The 22,510-nt window shown below is 40.3% G+C and overlaps 1 protein-coding gene across 2 annotated transcripts; it reads right to left on the bottom strand.

Annotated features, from left to right (window-relative positions):
• Positions 1-9,773: 9,773 nt before the first annotated feature.
• Positions 9,774-13,673, bottom strand: LOC141945014 (uncharacterized). Of its 2 annotated transcripts, none has more exons than XR_012629394.1 (2): positions 13,552-13,593; positions 9,774-9,882 (listed from the first exon to the last, which is right to left on the bottom strand). XR_012629394.1 is itself a non-coding variant. In XM_074872346.1 (2 exons), the coding sequence occupies exons 1-2, from the start codon at positions 13,650-13,652 to the stop codon at positions 11,376-11,378; spliced, it is 1,302 nt and encodes a 433-aa protein (XP_074728447.1). In that variant the 5' UTR covers positions 13,653-13,673; the 3' UTR covers positions 11,002-11,375. The 2 variants fall into 2 exon arrangements, 1 of the variants encoding a protein (XP_074728447.1); XM_074872346.1 differs by lacking the exon at positions 9,774-9,882 and adding an exon at positions 11,002-12,576 and having other exon boundaries at positions 13,552-13,673.
• Between the last annotated feature and the right edge of the window lie 8,837 nt (positions 13,674-22,510).

Raw genomic sequence — 22,510 nt, 5'->3', positions numbered from 1 at the left:
TAAGCAGTGGTGGACAGGGGAGAGAGCTAGGAAGGTTACACAGAATGTGCTCTTGCGAGCGAGGTAGCATGTTCCCACCCTGCAGATACCATTTTCTTGTGCTTTTTTGGCCAAAGTCTTAGGAAAAATACACAGTCTTTACTGAATACAGGACCTATTGCTCTTATTGTGTTCCATTTAGAGGTCACATGCCAGTGACTCAGAGGGTATGTTCTTCATCCTGGAAATCAGGACCTAATATTCAGGAATAACTAAATGCAGGCTTCTCCTATTTCACATACATCTTAACTTTATATTTAAAACTTGTTTTTTAGGAAAATAAGAATGTCTTTGTCTCCCATAGGTTCATGTAGTTTATTTCTGTTTCTTTCTTCATTTTAAATGTAAAATACAATATAAACGGCTTCCATTTAGAAGTTTTGTTTTTTGGTTTTGTGAATAGTAAGTTGTTTCTATCCAACATCTCTAGCCTGAATAACAAATATATAACAACACATTCATAAGATAGAATAAGAAAAATTAGATCTTACATTTTTAATCATATTCTTAATATAGTTATTTAGCACTTCTTAAGCTTTTCGTTATTAAAACTTATGACTACTAACAAATCTATTTGTTACTTCCTAAAGTAGACAGGGGAGGGTTTGACCACAAGCTGTGAAAAGAAATCATCACAGCTAGAAGTATCTGCTTTCTTTGTAAATGTTGGGTATATGGGAACTAAAATGTTAGTGAAACAATCACATTTTTCAAACCACTGTTCAAATTATTTGTATTGTTAACATCAAAACTGTTAGTGTTTTGACTGCTGATTTAGCTGTACTTGGCAGAAAGTCATAGAAAGAAAATGCATGGCAGACTATTAGCATTTTCACTTCTCACTAAAGATGTAAAAAAAAATCTGAAAATACGACCAGTAACATTTTACTCCTAAAACAACGGAATGTGGGAGAAAAGGCTTTTACAATGGGAGCAGCTCTTACACGCTGAATAGCAGCTGGTAGAGGCCTATTTAGAAGACTTTTGTGTGAATACTATGCTGAACAAAATGTGGAATTTCAGCTGTTGTTAAATGCAGATAAAGGTCAGAGATCATGATCTTCAGAAACGATCGTTTGCAATATTTCTAACTTCCTCTATGCACAGGAGGGATGTGCAATGCAAAAAACTAGACAAATCACTGCAAAATAAGATTTTCTTGGCAACCTGGAGGTATTTACTGCTCTTACAAAGACCAGCATACAAATGGGTTTGAGATTTAGACACAATCAACTGTTGGAAAAGAACTGCAGCATAGTATTTGTCTTGCATCAGGTGGCTGCTAGGGAAATACAATCTGTCATTTTTTTCTAGGAGGTTTTCCCTTCATTGCTGGAGCTCTTTCTTATGAGTTCATACTTAGAATTTGTAAACTTCATTTTTAGTTATAACCATTTACAGATTTAAATAATGTTACAGAAACTGTAGTTCATACATATTAAAAGACCTGTCCCATTTACTTTTATTATAAAAATGTATGTAAACATTCCTACCCACACTGCTGTAGAAATGGAATTGCACTTACAGTAGTGTATTTATCATCTTATCTATTAAAAAATGAACATATGTATTATGTTTTGCATGATTTTGTTTTTGTTTATTTTTCATATATCCTCCAATGAACCACAGATATGTGTTTTGGTTTTGACCTGTGCAGATACTGACATCTTATCATGCTCTTCACATTCTAGTAAAAACTAGTACTGCATCTAGTATCTGCTAGTGGAGTGATTACTGATATATTGCAATTGGTCCTGCAGACTTCACTCAAATAAATAAGCTTTGTATATGCAACTGACAATTTAATATTAAACTTACATTTACGGATATTACTGACATCCTCTGTAGGACAGCCTGTGCCATCCATACTTAGATCTCTAGCCTGATTATCAAGCAGCTGCCCTTATATGCCATGTGGTTTATAGAGCTCATCACAAACCATAGAGGTTAGCATACTCATAAATCTTTGTAATGCTAGAGGTTAAGAGTAGCAAAATACTAAATTGCATTGATATGGACATACTGGCTGTACCAGCAGTGTGTTCATAAGTTTGCAATAGGAACTTGGGCTTGGACACTGTTGTGGCATATTAAAATGTATGTTTTATAATTTATTGTAAACATACTGGTTTTCTCTGGAAACAATTTTGGGTAGCTGTTTTAACTGGTTTGAAAATGTAGCCTTGTTTTTACTCACTGATTACCCTGAGGTCTTGCCACTCTACTGGACTAATTACAGTAATTTTTTTATCTTGCAAAGACTGAGAAGCCTACAGTCAGGTTGCTTGTATAATGTATACTGTGTTTCTCTTTGAGACCTCTGCAAAACTAGAAAGCAGTTTAATTTCCTTTTTTTCAAGTGTACATGGTCTTAATGTTTTTGCATAAATGCACCAAAGCTTAGTTATAATTAATATCCATCTAGTATACTTATGATCAACAGAAATATAACCAACGATTCCAATCCATCTTAAATATTTTCAAAGAAGCATTTATCCAAAGAAAGTCAAACTGCATAGGCTTAACATGATTATGATGGTAATTTAAATACATTTTAAAATGGAAAATGTACATCAGAAGAACTTTATGTATGGATATTCATGGAAATGCTTGCAAACAGTTCTGCTTGTATTGCTTGCCTGTAGATCACCAAGTAAATCTATTGCTTAGTACATAACACCAATTACATCTACTGGTTAGCGAAATTAACATAGTTTATTTTGGGTTTCAGGGAAGACAGAATTCCTCATGTAAGCTGTTTCAGAACAGATATGGTTTAGTACAGGGCTATTATACCCTATTTTAATCTATGTTATAGCAAGTTAGAATTCTGTTTCATGTTTCCCTTCAGATGAAGCTCCCTGCACCTGCAACACAATGGGCTTTGACATGAATCAAAATAGGCAGAAGGAAAGATAATTCTTATTCCCCAAATGTCCAGTTTTATGCCAGTGGAGCTTTTCTGGTTTTAAGGCAGCTACACAATAAAAGAATTACAGAATGTAAATTTGTTTTAGCAAACTAGAAATTCACACCCCTCTGCTGAGTTTCCCTTTGCGGTCATTTTCAAGACCCCAAAGACTGGGTGGGGAAGCAATGGATGATGGTAACGTACTTTTGCCCTAGAACAAATAGGAAGATCCATTCATGGCAACTGATGCTGTTTGGCTGATCTACCAAATTCCATTTTTACCTGACATGACACTCCTGCAATTCACAGAAGCTTTCTCCTAGATAATGAGTATCACTGTTGGGTCATCTACTTTCTGTAATCTTTCGAACATTTGCCCACATCAAGATCCTTGCAACTTCTTTGACTGAAATGTATTTTGGCATACTGAGATTCAGCGTGTTCAGAACTGATATTCAGGCAGATAAGGCTTTTGTCCTGGATTTAACTTTGGCAAATCTTTTGGCAACCTGAACTTGGATTTCATTACTAATACACACTGAAAAGTGATCACTTGTTGCATAAAAAATTGCAATCTGTTCCCTTTAATCACATCTCCATTCAGTGATCGTTTTCTTGCATGGTTTTAGTATTCTTCCCCTCAATTTTGTCTTTCTATGTTCATAACTCCTCTCCATCCAATGAATTAAAGTTTGTTTCATTAGTGAAAGAAGAATTCAGTCTGCTGCTTGTAATAGTTTTGAGACTGAATATCAAAGTGATCTTGGATAGAGTGAGGATTGTTTGCTACTGAAATTTCTTTCATAGCTAGATGTGAATTTGCAATGAGCTAATTTCAAGAGCTATTTTACTTCAGTAAATATTTATGTATTGAGTGGGAAGCAAACAAGATTTAGGTATACAACTGAGAAGGAAGTATCATTGTAATCCACAGAGTCCGCATCCCTCTCACTCACTACACTCATTAAAATGTCTTTTTCTTTTGTAGCTTGTACTGTTATTTCTAAATGAAGTTAAAGAATTCTCAAACCATACAAAATCTGCAAACATAACATAACTCAATGTTTTACACCCTCCTCTGTATCCACCTAAGAACAAATCTAAAAACCAATAAAAATGTTATTGCAAAATGTTGATTAATTTATCTTTTTCTCTGGAGGGTCAATTTCAAACCAGAGAAGCCATCAAAAATTTACTTGCCAAGCTATTGGCTACTAGCATGTCACTTCTTCCCTGCAATCATAGCACATTCAGAATCCCATGTGGAGTGCATTTGATTGTGGCAGTGTGATTGACCTGCTTGCTTATGAATACCACTAAACATCATCTTTCATGCATGTGTTTTGTCTATTCTTCACTTTGATTAAATGCAGAATCTCAGAATACTTTTGGAAACAAATTTATACAAGCTAGCATTTGCTTAATGCAGTGTCAAAAGCTTGAAATGTGATTTAACTGACACCATCTTGTAGCTATGGATGTGTTGAACTGTATTCACAAAATAGGAATGCAGTTTTGTTTTGCAGAAACCTTATGACTGATTATAAAAGTGGATTAGGTGCTACGATGTATATTTATTTTTTTATATAGATACGCATATTTCTGATGAGCTTTTGAAGTAACATATGCTAATGCAAGGTACAAGGTCCTATGCAAACCTGCAGAATAATTTACTGACTTAACAAACCATCTGAATCACTTCTAAACAAGAATTTAAATGGCTTTCACCCTTTTGGAGCAAAGATTTAGAAGAAATTTTTACAAAAGGGGGCTGCATAGGAGAAAATACTCTGAATGTGGTAATGTCAGACACTTTAAAGCACATCTGAATCAAAACAACAGACCATTACCAGAGTTATTATAATTAAATACTGCTCAATTTATAATACTGGTCCAATGTGTTGCTTGTTACATGTAAGCAGTGGTATAGATGGTCAAAAGCAAGAGCTGTGGTAGCTCACTGATTAAGAGTGCATTTTAGGGCTACATGAAGTTACAGCAACAGCCACTTCGACATTGCGACCTATGTCCCATTTTAATGTTTCTCAAGACTACACCTGTGCTTGTGTTCTGAATGCTCGGGGTGGGAGATGTGCAAAGTGTTGAGCTAGGACTTACCCACAGGAACAAGTTCTTGGAGCTAAAGAAGATCCTGTTTATTTGGCGAGCTATGTGCACCCTGGCAGAGGACCCAGTCTTGGACCATGGGAAACATTAGGTGATGTATCCTAATTTAAGCCTCTTCCCTTTCAATGTAAGCCAACTTAACTTCAGGTACGGTTAAGGAGCACTCATGGCTCGTTAGGATTGCTCATCTGATACACAGATAAATTCCAGTAATTTGAGCTTCCATCTTCTTCCAGGTGTCCTTAGGGTGTAGCTCAATGGTACCACAGACTGATCTGTACTAGCATTGGCAGGGTCCTTTCTTCCTGCATAGCCACAGGCTTGTTCAAAGGCACAAGTACTTGTACAACCTAGTGATGTTCTGGTTCAAGGACCAGATCTGGCCATAAGCTTTTTACTATTTACTGTGTTAACTGTCTATCCTTAGGCTGGTTTCATGGGCAACTGAGCTCATCTAGTGGCTCATGCCTATCAAAAGGTAATCTCATTGCCTTTTCCATCTGCCTGTCCTTGCTCATCCCCTTTCCTGCTCCTCCTTAGCTCCTGACTCTCCACTAGTGGATACTCACAGATCGTACCCTTCCTTTATACCGATCGTCCTCTGTGATTCTTATGTGTATGAATTTATATCACTAAACTGATGAAAACAATCTATGTTGGCAGGGGTGGGGATTGTTTTGTATCACTTTAATTGAAGTCAAAATACAGTCACAGTACGAGTTAAGGGCAAGAGTAAATAGATGGGAGTTGGGAGGAAAATGAGAGTTGAATGGTATCTCCCTTTTTTCTCTGTAGTTACCTATTAAATCAGCTTAAGTGTCTAATAGCAACACAGCCTTAAACTTATTTCTGCATTTAAGGCAATAATGTAAAGGGATCAGTGATTAGGTAGTATTGGACTTAATGACAAATGAGATAAAGTATCAGTCAGGTTATAATAAAATGGATGGATATCTTAAAACAAAGATATTGTACAACTAAGTCAGCCGAAAGGCTTAGAATAGAATAGACTATTTCAGTTGGAAGGGACCTGCAAGGATCATCTAGTCCAGCTGCCTGACCAATTCAGGGATGACCAAGTTAAAGCATGTTATTAAGGGCATTGTCCAAATCCCTCTTCAACACCGACAGGCCGGGGGCATCAACCCTCTCTGGGAAGCCTGTTCCAGTGCTTGACAACACTTTTGGTAAAGAAATGGTTGCAATTGTCAAGTCTGAACCTCCCCTGGAGCAGCTTTGGGCTATTCCCAGGTGTCCTGTCCCTGGATCCCAGGGAGCAGAGATAAGCACCTCCCTCTCCACATCCCCTTCTCAGGAAGCTGCAGAGAGCAATGATATCACCTCTCAGCCTCCTCTTCAAAGGAGACAAGCCCAGAGTCCTCAGCCACTCCTGACAGGACATTCCTTCCAAGCCCTGTCACCAGCTTTGTTGCCCTCCTCAGGATGCCTTCAAGGACCTTCACATCCTTCTTAAATTGTGGGGCCCAGAACTGTGCACAGTATTGAAGGTGAGGCCGCACCAACGCTGACCACCGCAGGATAATCACCTCTTTTGGCAGGCTGGTGATGCTGTATTTAACGCACCCTAGGATGCAGTTCACCCTCTTGGTGCCAGGGCACGCTGCTGGCTCCCATTGAGCTGCTGCCGACCACCAGCAGTGTAAGTGCTAGCACCCCCAGTTCATGTAAGACTTTTGTGAACTGCTTTGAAAGCATAACATAGCCATTCATGCTGGAACACAAAAGGAAATGAAGAAAACAAATGCAAATACTCAAGAGTCAGAAACCCTGGAAACATGCCGTTTAGGCTGAACAGAAGAATGCCAGATCATTCTCAAATAATGTCAAGTCATCCAAAATGCAAACTATGACCTGGATCTATAAGACGAGTTAAGTATCTAATACAAGGATTCCATCTTTTTGTGGTCAGCTGACACCCTGCCCAGGAGAGGTAGAAATGAAGTTCAGTCTCCTTCTGGGGAAACTCGTATCTGTTATGGAATGTCCTTACATTACACTATTGGCTAGTCTGTGCATATGAGAAAGTGAGGAGGGTGTGTCCCGTCAGTGGAAGCTGTTATGCAGAAAAAGGTTAAAAATAATTCAATATCCATGAAACCAGGAAATAAGATGATCTCTTTTAAAACATTATTGCCTTTTCCACTAGTAATCAGACATATTCACATACGCATAACTGGTTTGTTTTCACAGAAACAAATTATTCTTCTGAATGAAAAGATAACTTTTACATATAGATTTTCACGTGGTCTTAACCCCAACAGCATGTAAAATAAGTAGACAGGAAACAGGACACAATGAGAGCGTATTTCTCACAAGATGGACAGGAGTCTCAGCAAAAGGTCATCATGTATTTGAAGACTGAATCCTAATCCATATGTACAGGAGACCAGTGTAAAGATGGTTAAGATGCAAGCGCTTAAAGAGTTCTAAATGCAAGATTCTCTTTATCGGGTTATCCTGGGAAATAAATTGCATATGTACATTGGCAATTCAGTAGATGGCACCCTTTCCTCTGAGTAACTTAAGTACAAATGTCCTGTACTGTAATGGGGGATAGCATTCTTCTACAGGTGATAGGCTATTTTTTTTCTCAGTTTGGATATAAAATCAAGATTTTTGGCATTTGTAATTACATATTCTGAATGTAGTCATTATTTGCAAGAGCTAAAATATTGATATTGTGTACTCCATATATTGTCATTTGGGAAGTATAAGTCCCTGTCTTACTTTTTGCAGTTTCAGATTTAACACTATTCCTCTTTGTTTTAAATGGTCTGTAATGTTGCCGTATATCGTTAAACAGATGTTGAGTTCCACTTCAGGTTTCAGTTAGCACTGAGTGACAGGATCCCTATATATAGTTTGCATCTTGGCTTGTTATGTTGCAGTTATAAAATATTTTGACTCTTCAGGATGAAAATTGCTAAATATCTGTAAAATAATTACTGCTGTAATAGAGATACTGCAAAGCCCGAGTAAATAAAATGCATTTAGTTTTAAATGGAATTTTCAAGTATAAAAATAAGAATAATATAGCCAAAAATAAATAAGGAGAGTTCTAAACATACAGGCTGTCAACTACATTAAATCAATTGGAAATGTTTAAGACCGCTAGGTGGGGTTGTAAACAATATTGTGTTGGTGGTGTTTGGTAGATTTGTTAGATTTTCACTGAAACTACACACTGCCAAAAATGTAATCTCCAGGAAATAAAGCAAGCAGTAGTACACTAACAAAACAGAAAGAGGGCTTTCAAAATAATTTATTTACCTTTAAAATACCAAATCCCATAGGTAGGTAGAAGAAGGTTTCTAAAACATACTCCAGGCTCAGTGACTCTATTGTGTAATCACACAATATCATGTTATGCTTTTTTTCCTCTTTTTGTATCTCAGTATCCATTTTCCTCACTGATACGGCATGTTTTTTTCCCCTTTGTGGTAATAGTTTTTTAGCACCAGTTGACACAGTAACACTGACTGGTGAAATCAGAAACTTTGTGCTGCAGTAAAAATTGATTTTGATGTGCTCTTCCTATTTCTTCTTCCTCTGGTGAGGAAAACCATTCAGATGAGTAGAATTTGTTCTGAAAAGCTACAGATCGAAGCAATTTTATAACTGCATTCTTATTGATTAACTATATCCCAGAGATGTACAAAGAGGGGCAGGACCACACAGCAAGACAAACTGTACCACCCCAATCCTCATACTCTCAAACTGCTTTTAAATACCCTTTGGAAATTGCTTTGTTGCAAGACATTATGCTGCTTTCTTGTGTAATTTATGCGCACTTTTTGAATGTGATGTGAGAAGGACAAGGTCACCTATTACCTCACTGAAATGGCTGAGTGTATATTCTGGGGATAAGTTATACTCTGTAATTTTTGAGCACAGCCATTGCGTCTTCTGACAAATGTACTCTTTTTCTTTGTCTCCCTTGTAAATAAGGCTTGCATCCATGTCACTGCGTGCACAAACACCAGTCTTGTATGTTTATACGTTATTATCAATGTTAAAGATTGTTTTTCTAATATATTAGAGACTTTCTGTTCAGTTACAATCATAAAGGTTGAAGTTATTTTCTTTCTGCCTTCTGCGTCTCGGTCAATTAAGCACTGGTCAGCTTTGAAATCAGTCATGGATTTTTTAACTGTCTCCTGCTTCATCTTCAAGATCATCTGTCTTCTTAGCTCAGGCTATAATAAGAGTTTAGCATATTGCTGAACAAGTAATACTATCTGGAATTTAAATAATGTAGATCCAGTAAGAAAAATATTTGCATTTGAGGAAGAGTGGGTTGAATTATGGATTATTGTGTATCTGTGATGTTAAAAACCCTGGATTTGATTCTAGCTCCAGAGAGCAAAATAAGGGTCTGACAAAAAGAAAGCTTGTATCTTAAATTTTTTATAACATAACTCAGTCAACTTCTATCAGCTGTGCAGAATTATAATATTCTTATGCTAATATATTTAGATTCCTGTGATTATACTTGACATAATTAAATTTAGAATGTGTTTTGTTTGGAATGTGTCATTTAGCCTCTGCATTATTGTCACTTAATAAGATAAAGAACAAATATGGTAAGAAATACTCATAATTTCTCATAATTTAAGGCACATTCATGGAATTAGTTAAATAACTTAATATCTTTTATTTGATATCAAAACCATAGGTTCTTTTGTTTACCTTAATAAATAAGCATGATTGGCAGTTTCATATGAAGAGATAATGCAGGGGAAAAGAGAACACGTGATTTTAGTTCCATCACCAAGCTCTATGATCTGCAAGTGAGAAGTGAAAATAAATACAGTACTCCTTTAAAATAATCAGTCTGCATTTATCATTGTCAGCTCTGAAATAACTAGTTAAGGGTAATGTTTACTTTATGATAAACAGTCATCCAAGCAATTACCCAAAACAAATATACGCAATTAACATCGATTATGGTCCTGAATCCAAACAGTTGCTGACCTTAAGAAAAAAAGAAAGAAAAAAACCCCGAGATGACCAGAATAGGGGAACTGAGTATGCATATTACACCCTCCCAGCAATTTTGTCAGAAATCATTTAGGCAACGGTTCTAGACTTTTAAAAGCCTAGAGCCATCTGAAGATTTTCACAGGATTTTTAAAAGTCCAGATAAAACTGATGTTCAAAGCCTTGGGCTCACAGATGCCTATTTGATTGGCATAATATTAAGTGCTTTACAAGAATACAAATTGGTGTTTTCTGTCTAAGATAAAATAAAGGTTATATTGTGGCTCTCCAAAGATTTGTTTGCTAATAGGCTTGGTGCTTTTCACTGTGTCTTTTCATCAAATGGATGGTTATCATCCTGGCCTGAGATACTGGTGACAATGATCCCTAGAAGCATCAGTGCTCACTGTCACCTGTCATTGCATGCAAAGACATGGCAGGTTTGACTGATACAGCATTTGGAAAGAAGTCCTGCACTGTGAGGTAAGTCCACTGTCTATGTAGAAGGCTAATGCTTATGATGCTTATTAGCTGTCAGGATTGCTTCTGAATGATGGAGAAAAAGGTGAAATATGACAAGAGGAAAAATTAACCACTAATACAGTAATTCACTTAATGATAGTCTACTTATTCCACCCAACTTCTGTTGCACATCTCCTTCTGAAGTTAGTAAAACTGTTCTCTGTGTTCTTTGCTTCCTCTATGTTGTGTATATATAGTGACTGATTTGGGAGTCCTCCAAATATGAAATGGGGTACTTTTTTAACATTATACTTGACCAACTATTTATTTTACTTTTTTGTCCATTTTTGCCAAATATATGCTTTTTTCCACTGTGTGATGGTTTAGCCCCTGCCGGGGTCTGAGACCACGCGGCCGCTGCCCCTCCCCCACGAAGGGAGTGAAATACAAAGCCCCAAGACTGAAATAAGGAAAGGTTTAATACAACAATGCAATAGCAACACAACCAACAACAACAATAACAATAACAGTAATAGTGATGGCAATTAACAGAGCAAAATAGCTACCAAATACAGCAGTGGGAAGCACGATGTACAAAACCACGAGTGCACCGCGCTCCCGCGCCAGGAAAAAATGTGACCTGCCAGGATGTGACGTCCGCATGGTATCTGAATAACCCAGCTAGAGCTCCCCCCCCACTGCTGGGGAAACTTAACCCTATCCTGGTTAAAGCAGGACATAATCCACCCCTTTATTCTATACCATGTGCATCACATCCAGCTGCCACTTAGCAATTAGCATTGACAAAGAAAAATTAACAAAAGCACAGTATAACTCATGGTGTGTTTTCACCCACAATCAAGTCCCCTTGTGGCACGCATCGGACCTCTCCATCCTTCTGCATCACCCACCAGGTGCACCCAGGTCCTTGAGCAAAAACAATCCCGTGGATGGGTTTGCCTTTGCCTGGCGCAGGACTAACCCAGACCATTTTTCCCAGCAGGTCCCTCATGCGCACCACAGGGACTCTATCCCCGTCCACAACATGTGGAAGTTTTGACTGAGCCGGGCCAGCTCGATTGGCAGATCCTCTTGTGTTGACTAACCAAGTGGCCTTTGTCAGATGTGTGTCCCAGTGTTTGAAGGTTCCACCCCCCATTGCCCTCAATGTAGTTTTTAACAGTCCATTGTAGCGCTCGATCTTCCCGGAGGCTGGTGCGTGGTAGGGGATGTGGTAGACCCACTCGATGCCGTGTTCTTCTGCCCAGGCATCTATGAGGTTATTTCGGAAGTGAGTCCCGTTGTCTGACTCAATCTTCTCTGGGGTGCCGTGTCGCCACAGGACTCGCTCTTCAAGGCCCAGGATGGTATTTCGGGCAGTGGCGTGGGACACTGGATAAGTTTCGAGCCACCCAGTGGTTGCTTCCACCATTGTGAGCACGTGGTGCTTGCCTCGGCGGGTCTGTGGCAGTGTGATGTAGTCGATCTGCCAGGCCTCTCCATATTTATATTTCATCCATCGATCTTCATTCCGCTGGGGCTTCACCCGTTTGGCTTGTTTGATTGCAGCACACGTCTCACATCCGTGGATGATCTCTGCGATGGTGTCAATGGTGAGGTCCACCCCTCGATCTCGAGCCCACCTATATGTTGCATCTCTGCCTTGGTGGCCCGAGGTCTCATGGGCCCACCGGGCTATGAACAGTTCACCTTTATGCTGCCAGTCCGAGTCCACCTGAGCCACCTCGATCTTAGCAGCTTTTTCGCCCCCTTGGGGGCAGTGAACAGTGTTAAAGATGACACGGTAAGCATGGGCAAGCCCCCAGCACATCGCAAGGATTTGTGTCTCCCGGGATTTGTCAGATTGGCAGCACACCTTTTCCAAACACTCCACCAGTTTATCAGGACTCTGCACTTGTTCGACAGTGAGATCCCAAAGCATTGGGGGTGACCACTGACTCAGGCACTTGCCCATCTTCTCCCACACACCCTGCCATTTATAACTATCTGCCCCCGGGGCAGGTTTCCGGGTGGTGCTATTGTTGGAGAAGTACCGCATGGCCCAAAATAAGATCTGGCAGGCATTTAGAAAGCATTGTGCCACGAACACAGTGGCCAGGAGGCTCCAGGGATAGCTAAAACTCTCAAAAACCGAGAGAATCTCCTCCCCTGGCTCACCCATAGAGGGGGTGAGACCCCAAACAAAAGACCAGGCAGCAAACAGGTAGCGGTGCACCCCCACAAGCATTGAAACGAGCCCATTATAAGCAGACAGTAACCAGTAGAGCAAAATACAGCCCTTGACACATTTTCCACCAACAATAAATGCCACTACTAGGAGCACAGAGTGGACATGAGGATTAATCCAGCCCCACCACGCAAGCAAATTGCCCAGCATTGCAAACATTTCTTATCAAACAATACAAGTAAAACAGAAAAATTACACCTAACAGATTGCTCTAACACACTTCTCCTTTTGTCCTTATTTCAGTCTTCTCCAGCCCCACGTTGGGCGCCAAAGTTGTGATGGTTTAGCCCCTGCCGGGGTCTGAGACCACGCGGCCGCTGCCCCTCCCCCACGAAGGGAGTGAAATACAAAGCCCCAAGACTGAAATAAGGAAAGGTTTAATACAACAATGCAATAGCAACACAACCAACAACAACAATAACAATAACAGTAATAGTGATGGCAATTAACAGAGCAAAATAGCTACCAAATACAGCAGTGGGAAGCACGATGTACAAAACCACGAGTGCACCGCGCTCCCGTGCCAGGAAAAAATGTGACCTGCCAGGATGTGACGTCCACATGGTATCTGAATAACCCGGCTAGAGCTCCCCCCCCACTGCTGGGGAAACTTAACCCTATCCTGGTTAAACCAGGACACACTGGTACTTTCTAATGAGAAAAAGGAGTATTGTGTTGGAGCCAACAACCCAGGACTCATGAGAAACTGTCATTATTGTCAAAGTAAAAAGAACAAACAAACATGAGAAACTTGTATCTTTACCTTGTGGAAACATGTGTTTTGCCTGCCTTCTTCCTTTCTCCTTGTGCACAGCTGGCTCCTGCTGCCTTTCCAGTAAGGTTCACTTTCAGCTCCTCTGCCATTCCTGGTTATCACCTTCTTTTGGACTTGAAAAAGACAGGAATAATTGTGTAAGTCATTTACTGGTTGCTTTTTCTTTCACACATATCTGTCTAATGCAAACATTTAGCATACATAAATTCCAGTGTTTTGTTAGAGACTTCTTGTAAAATCCTAGGAGTAGATGTGCCCAGGCCTGATGGGTAGGCTGTAATGGAGGTGTGTTCTCCAAGGCAACAACTGTGCGTCTCTGCTTACCCTGAAACTGAAGCCACTGTGACCCCTGCATAGGTTACAGTGCTCTCAGCAGCATGGTTGGGACACATAATTCTAGAGTGAGGCTCTAGGAAATGAGGCTCATACAAATGCCCTGTCAGCCACATCGTTCCATGTCTTGACTGATTTCAACCCATTTTGAAAGATGGATAGAAATCTCAATGATAACTGTGTTCCTGTTCTGAAAATCAGTGGCTGTACAGAGGCTGTACAGAGGCTGCCAAAAGAATAGCAGTCGCTTCAGTGATAAACCCAGGGTGCATGGGAGCAGAGATTTCTAAATCTGAGACTGAACAGACAGAGAGAAGTTGCTTGCTGAGACAGTAGTGCCCAATGGAGATCCTGGGAGAGTGGTAAAAGCAGACAGCAAGAAAACTTACTGGAGGTCTCGGTGGCTGGATCTCTCCAGGCATGAAGGAGAGTAAAATGAATTAATACTTTCAGCGAGGAAAAGAATGGCGGCTGCATATGCTGTATGTTCTGGTTGGAACAAACCTCCTGGCCAGTCAACACTCATATGGATTTGCATTATCATAAAATGTGTGGTCTCCTGCCCTGGAAAGGATATTGAAGGGGTCCTGGGATACACTGGACTACTGTGGTAAAAGAGGAGTCAAAGGAGAAAAAATCCACAGAAATAATGCTTTCTTGATTCTTCTGTTCACTGAAAACTTGTGTTTTGTGCAAACATAAATATTCAGGAGAACAGTTTTGCTTTTAGGACACGAGTAAACACAAATTAAAATAGCTCTTTGACTAGTGGAACTAGCAAAGCCGAGTTTCCTTTCGCTCTTCCAGGCAGCCATATTACAGCTTTTTCTGTAGTTAACAAAAGGTTAATATGAGATAAGACATGGAATGAATGCATGGGTTATTACATAGTTTTTAGACTTGTCCTGGTTTAACCAGGACAGGGTTAAGTTTCCCCAGCAGTGGGGGGGGAGCTCTAGCCGGGTTATTCAGATACCATGTGGACGTCACATCCTGGCAGGTCACATTTTTTCCTGGCGCGGGAGCGCGGTGCACTCGTGGTTTTGTACATCGTGCTTCCCACTGCTGTATTTGGTAGCTATTTTGCTCTGTTCATTGCTATCACCATTACTGTTATTGTTATTGTTGTTGTTGGTTGTGTTGCTATTGCACTGTTGTATTAAACCTTTCCTTATTTCAGTCTTGGGGCTTTGTATTTCACTCCCTTTGTGGGGGAGGGGCAGCGGCCGCGTGGTCTCAGACCCCGAGAGGGGCTAAACCACCACAAGACTAAAATCTCTATTTTTAATTCAATTTCCTTGAACAAGTTGGATTTTTAAATGAGACCTCAGTTTATGGTAAACCAAATGTTTTTTTTATGGAGAAAAAAATACTCCTGAAATTAGTGACAAAATAAAATACATTCGCCACCTTTTTCACAAAGTGAGGACTTTGAGAAAATATTTTCAATTTAATATGCCACGCTTACAAAGCAACAGTAATAAAAATCACCTTTGGATTGAGATGCATGAGTAAAATAATTCTGTCAGAAATGCCAGCATTCTGAGAGCAGGTATCTGTAATGAAAGTACCTCTCCAGTTATAGGTCTCAAATTGCTGCTGTGTAATTTTAGCAATGGCAATACACATCAGATTACAAGGAGATATTTTAAACAAGTCTTCATATGTCCGTTACTGCATTGACCATAAATCAATTGCCCTGTTTGAAAGCAACAGAAGTCAAACTACAAAGCCAGATTATGTTGGCAATTGCTTGTGTGTACAAAATGAAGGACAAGAAGCTGCTTGTACTGTAGAAATGCACACACTAGAAAGGCACATGAGAAATTTATCAATTTGGAGGCAACAAGTAGGCTATAAGTAATGATTTTTTTTACAGGTGAAAATTAATCTGGAACAAGCGCAGACATGAATTTAAAGTAGATTCTTTATAATATGGTGATTAGGCCATTCATAAGACCTTGTTTATGTGACAGTTTATTCTGGAATAAGTAGTCCTGATCTGGCATACTGGTTTATAGGTATTATGAATTATTTTCTCATTTTTCATATGTGGCATATTGGCATATCTGTCTGCTAACTTTGACCAGTTTGGATACTCAGATCAAGCACCTGTGTTTTGTGAAGATCTTTGCTCAAGTGACAGCTCTAAATTTATGTCAATTGCAGTTGTGAATACCCTATACTTTCAGAAAACAGGTGGGCAAACTGCATATTTAGGTAGTGAAGATTAACTACTGACCAGCTCTGAAAATTCAGTTTAAGAAAAAACATTTCGTGTGAGAGGTAGAGATAGAAAGCCTGCTCTCCAGTGTGGTGATGATTTTCCTTAACTTAAAGACCAACAACTCAGTATTTCGTTAATTCTGTGTTCCAACTTCTGCAGCAAATGAACCAGAAATTCAGTAGACAACTGCCTCCTTTGTGTACAGCCTTGATACCCCATCAAACCACACTAGAATAATAAGCTCATGAGCACAAGGAGACCAAATGGATGTCACACATGCAGCTTTAGTTCTGTTTGTTCTTAACTCAGAGAACTTTTTTTTGCAGTCTTGACAGTATCTTTTTACATAATAGCAAAACGTAAGGCCAATGAAGAGGTACATGACTATTTCTATAATATATGTAAATTTTTGGTCCTTAGGCCTGCTCAGCTCATAGATGATTGACATTTAATAGCTGTCAACTTTGTGGTCCCTGACAGGAAGCTAAAGCTGAGATCTCTGTCTATTCAGTTTACTGAAAAATTTAAACCAATGGAATAGGAATCAAAGTTGTCAGTTCTCACTGCTCCCGTCCAAAAGTCTGTTCTTTCTTTCTTCTTTTACAGCTGCCACTGAGGATTTAGGAATCCAGACACTTCTTCCTTGGCCATCCAAATGTCTGTTGCACTGGAGTGTTATTACAGACATACACATCAGTATATAGTTGTCTTTTGTGATGAAGGTCTTGTGCATATGAACAACCCCAGTACTGTCCTCTGGTGTGGATTTTCAAGCATCCATGAAAGAGGGGTATTTGGAATTGTGACTTTCTTGGGTCAAAAAAAAACCCCCAGCTCAACAGATGGTGGACAGTTGCACTTACTATTCTGCATACATCTTAATAAATAGGTATATAAATGAAGCTACAGAATGTGAAGCCAGCATAGCTGCACTTAGAATAAATCAGATTGAAAGGGATCTCATGAACACCATCTGTATTCCACTCAAATTAAGAACATATGGGCAGGTGTGGAAGAGATAATTTCCAGGGCTGACTGCATCAAGCCAGCTCTTCAAAACCTAAGTTATTAGTGGGCTAGTTGTGCTGTGTTTTCAACCTAGCTCTAGCTGAAATCCAACCAGTGTCTGGACTTGAGAGCAGAAAGCCTCATTTTTCAACTTCCTCAAACTGTGTATCAAGCTTAGGCTTGTTAGACCAAGGAACCCGCCCCCCAATTTATTTTGATTCCATATACTTCAGTGCACATAGAAGACAGCCAAGAAATCTATAAATACTGATGACTGCAAGAGAGGAGATCAAGGTAAGTCCCAGACAACCTTAGAAGGTAACTTAATAGCTAGTAGTAAATACCTGCTGGTGTGCTTATAGAACTCAGACTTGTACAAAGGGACATAGTGTCAATCAATACAATTAATATTATGCAGCAAAAGTAGGGCAAAGAAATCAGAACTCAGATTTTTTTTTTCAATTCATTTGACTTGAGACAAAGTGGTGGAAGTTAGTATGGCTCAGAGAACTGAACTAATATATTTGACACTGGGGAAAATAAAAAACCCTATTTTCATCTGAACTCTTCAGTAGAGCAAATGGAAAAATATTAGTGAAAACCAATGCATAGCTGAAGGTCTTAGAGCAGAAGCATACCCTTTTGAACCGTGTAAGATGGAAAAATAATGCTTGGTAAGAATAGGTTCAGAAATTCAGTGTTTCCTTAGTAAACATGTTTTCTTAATAAATGCCCCATGGAGGAAAAGACAGACTATTGAGGCCTTGCTTAGTGATAGGTTTCAAGTATAGCTACAGGAATTCTTTGCTAGCAGTTTCCTTGCTAGCATCTAGATCTCTAGACAGTAGCACTATAATGATACTGTTAAGGTTAGCTATTGAGGTTGTCTGAGACTTACCTTGATCTTCTCTCTTGCAGTCATCAGTATCTATAGATTTCTTGGCTGCCTTCTGTGTGCACTGAAGTATATGGAACGAGATCGTTTGAGGTTAGTCTGCAATGGGAAAATTGCCTGTTGTTGGCAGTTTGTCCTTACTCTTAAACAATGTTCAACACTGGACAAACTTGTTGAACTGCCTCTACTACCAACACTGATTTTTGACAGCAGATAATATGTCTAATAGAGATCAAGCCTTTTTTATAATTCTTTGTCATTAGAATTCTTCATTCAATTTCCACACTGGTATCTCACAGGAAGAAATATTCCTTTCTTTCTCTATGTATTGAGAGAAAAAGATCCAAAACTGGCTTGGTTTTTCTTCCTGTAAAATTTAACACTTGCACTCATGATTAGACCAGAGGCATTATTATTACCTTTAGAAAGACTGTGTTTAATTTACATTGACTGCATTTACATTGACTGTGTTAAAGCTCAGGGTTCTTGGCTTCATAATTCAGACTGCATCTACACACAAATACACATCTCCTTTCAAATTAAAGCTTATATATTTGCCCCAAAATGTTAAAAAATGCTTCCATAGCCTCTTGTTCAGATACCATTAACAGGAGATTGAGAAGAGCTTCTGTCATTACCTTCAATACTTTTACTGTAGAGTTCCCATGCTAGAACTATGTCCAGCAGTGAAAAAAGGTTAATAAATATGCATTTGTCTAGCTTTTAATAGTCTTTTCATAAAAGATATAGTCTGTTAAGAAGCAAGTACACTTACCTGTATGTGCAACTGCTTTGAAAAACAAAAGAAAATAACTGTCTCTAAACTGTGTGTTGATGGCTACTCCTTTCCTCCATTGTCTGCCTTGATTCCTGTGTGCACATAGGCTCTTACCTGCTCTAAACATTCACATATTTTACATTAAGCATTTCACTTGCTGTTGCCTAACAGTTTTTATGTACATAAATTGACTCCTTCAGAACCACCACCCTATTTGAGACCTGCACACATTTTAAGCAAAGGAGCATAAGCTGGATTTCACTGTATTTAGAAGAATCCTTGCCAATGAGTGAGGTAGGTGAACAAATTGTGCAATACACCACTCCAGCTGAGCATGAGGTCACCTCCAGTCAGTCTTACACTAGCAAAACCCAACTTCAAGCTTCAAGTTTAATAACCAAGGTGGGACCTGTACCAAAGAGTTTTCAGGCACTTGGAGTCTGGTCTGGTAGTGGGAACACAAAGTCTGGAAAAGCGAGGGTCAGTTAAGTACAGAGCTGTCTGTCAGTTTTGCCACCATGCCACACTGTACAAGCAGGAGGCAAGGCCGTGCCTCCCCCCTCACAGCCAGGCAAGCCGCCGTGGCTGCCCAACTTTAAACTCAGTGTGGCCAATCACCATGAATATTACTGGATGGCCAGTGAACATTCAGGCAGCTGCCCCATGACCCTGCTCCCTTGGCAGGGCTCTGTACTGTACCTGGCGGGAAAGGCCTGAGCGCGAGCTGTGAGGGTGAGTGGGCAGGCGAGGGCCACCGTGTGAGGGCTGCCATGTGAGGGCTGATGTGTAAGGGCTGCTGGTGAGGGCCGCCGTGTGAGGGCCACCCTGCAGTGTGGGTGTGCATGAGCCGCACGTGGGCATGAGGGGCCATGGGGCCCTGTTTTCTTGTGTGATGGAACTCACATCGGTTTATGTGAACCTGCAGTGGGCCTTGTTTGGGTATGCACAAGTGTAAGGGGAGAGGTGGACAGCTGGGAGACAGCCAGGCCTCAGCGGTAGTGAAGGTACTGAGATGCTCCTTGGCTTGATGCTCCGTTGTGCTGGTGTAGGTCTGTGAAAACCCAGGCTGGCTCTAGTTTGTGTGCTGTCTTTAACAGCTACAAATCAAAAACATGGCGGAACATGGGCCATGTTTTCTCTGTTAAAATCAGAGAAAAACTTCAGTATCTAGGAATTAACTATTTGCTCTCACTTTTTTAATAGCTCTTTAAAGTTTTTGCTAAACTGCTGAAGCACCACAGGAGATTTAATTTAGTATATATAGCTTATTAAAAATGCTGGGGAAAGCATCGAGGTTATTTTTAATTCGTGCATTTTATGAATGTATGTAATCTTTTATATTATCTGTCATGCAGCTGTATTTATATTTGCTGAGTATGATTTAATGTTGAAATTCAAGAGCAGACACTTGGAATGTTTGGGTTGGTTTTTTTTTTAGTGTTTCTCTGTTTATGTTAAAAAATAATGACATGAGAAGCATCAAAGGAATCTTTACTGACTTCCTTGATCAAAATGTGATCAGAAAACTAATGTTTAGAAGTTAAAATTTGGATTGACACGCTTAATTTGAGAACAGTATCTATTATAGTCATAAAAAGTTCAAACATGGTATACTTTTCCCACTTATGAGAATTCTTATGTGCTTTCACAGAACCACAAATTAGTTGTTTTACCATGCCAGCAAGTGCTTTAGGCAAGGTTTTGTCACAGAGCTTTGCCAAAAGCTCTCTGTAGGGGATAGTAATGAATTTCATAGAATCACAGAATCATAGAACAGTTTGGGTTGGAAGGGACCTTAAAGCCCATTCAGTTCCAACCCTCTGCCCCAGGCAGGGACACCTTCCACTAGCCCAGGTTGCCCCCGTCCAACCTGGCCTTGAACCCTTCCAGGGAGGGGGCAGCCACAGCTTCTCTGGGCAACCTGTGCCAGGGCCTCACCACATTCACAGGGAAGAATTTCGTCCTTAGATCTAATCCAAATCTCCCCTCTTTCAGTTTAAACCCGTTCCCCCTCATCCTATCCCCCCCCCCCCCCCCCCCCATCAAGAGTCCCTCCCCCCTTTCCTGTAGCCCCTTTTAAGTCCTGGGAGGCTGCTCTAAGGTCTCCCTGGAGCCTTCTCTTCTCCAGCTGAACCCCCCCAACTCTCTCAGCCTGTCCTCACAGGGGGGTGCTCCAGCCCCCCGAGCATCTTCGTGGCCTCCTCTGGCCCCGCTCCAGCAGGTCCATGTCCTTCTGATGTTGGTGCCCCCAGAGCTGGACCCAGCACTGCAGTGGGGTCTGATGAGAGCGGAGCAGAGGGGGAGAATCCCCCCCCTCACCCTGCTGCCCACACTGCTCTGGGTGCAGCCCAGCACAGGGTGGCTTTCTGGGATGCCAGTGCACATTGCTGGCTCACAGTCAGTTTTCCACCCACCAACACCCCCAAGTCCTTCTCCTTGGGGCTGCTCTCAATCCCCTCCTCGCCCAGCCTGGATTTGTGCTGGGGATTGCCCCGACCCGTGGGCAGGACCTTGCCCTTGGCCTTGTTGAACTCCATGAGGTTTGCACGTCCCCCCGCTCCAGCCTGTCTAGGTCCCTCTGGATGTCACATTCCTTCCCTCCAGCATGTCAACTGCACCACACAGCTCGCTGTTGTTTGTGAACTTGCTGAGGGTGCCTCAATCCCACTGTCCATGTCCCCAACAAAGATGTTAAACAGCGCCGGTCCCAACCCTGACCCCTGAGGATGCCACTCGTCACCGCTCTCCACTTGGACATCGAGCCAGTGACCGCAACTCTTTGAGTGTGACCACCCAGCCAATTCCTTATCCACCAAGTGGTCCCTCTGTCAAGTCCATGTCTCTCCAATTCAGAGACAAGGATGTCATGCGGGACAGTGTCAAAAAACAACTCCAAATTTATGTAGTTTTAACTTTCAGCAAAGGAAGTTAGTATAACTTGGGGGAAGAGGAGAAGGAAAAAGGTAGCAGGAAGGCCAAGATTGTGAAAGTTTTGAGTTATCAATATGTGTATGTCAGCTTTCTACTTTTCTAGTTACAGTAAATAACTTTTTGTTACAACTGTTTGCATAAGATACCCCCAAGTATATAACAATAAACCTAGGGTGGTTTAAATTTTCACTAGTAAGGAAAAGGTCCTTTTTATGCTTGCTTTCATATCAAGAAATGCTAGTTATTTGATGTATGAAACAGTATAAAATTTCCTTAATACATGTTTCAATCCTTTCAGAAACCCTTTTGAAAAATATTCAAGTTCTGATAGCTGCAATAATAATTTCTAGATCTGTAGTTCAGCACTCTGTAGTTATGAAAGAAGCCTGATCTGTATTTGGGTTATGTTGTGCCATGCATGGTGATGATGTTCTGAGGGTTCTAAGTGAGTGTGAAGAGTTGAGAAATCAAACTGATGATGCAGAAAGTGTGCTCAGATTAAGAAACAGCAGATTAGCAAGAGTTTCTGAAGGCATGAAGATAGCTTAAACATTTTTTTAAAAAATGGCGATAGTATTGCATTCAGGAAGAATACTTCTGAATTCTTCTACGAACTGTATTATTATAAACCAAACTCCTAGAAAACCATGAGTTTCTGGAATGTGTATTTCTATACCAAAGCACAACTAAGCTTAGTACGAAACTTTTCCTAAAAATGTTTTGTCTAGTGTTTGGAAGGTGGCACTTTGTAGGACTTAAAATCACAAGCTTATGA

This window comes from Strix uralensis, chromosome 6 (genome assembly GCF_047716275.1).
Source record: "Strix uralensis isolate ZFMK-TIS-50842 chromosome 6, bStrUra1, whole genome shotgun sequence".
NCBI lineage: Eukaryota > Metazoa > Chordata > Aves > Strigiformes > Strigidae > Strix > Strix uralensis.
This window is presented reverse-complemented; position numbering and strand designations above follow the sequence as displayed.

Excerpts from the sequence above, each read along its gene's own strand:
- LOC141945014 (XM_074872346.1), bottom strand. The coding sequence starts at position 13,652 with ATGGCAGAGGAGCTGAAAGTGAACCTTACTGGAAAGGCAGCAGGAGCC. Across the intron at positions 12,577-13,551 it reads AAAACACATGTTTCCACAAG|CACCACCCGGAAACCTGCCC; the intron begins GTAAAGATACAA and ends CTCCAACAATAG.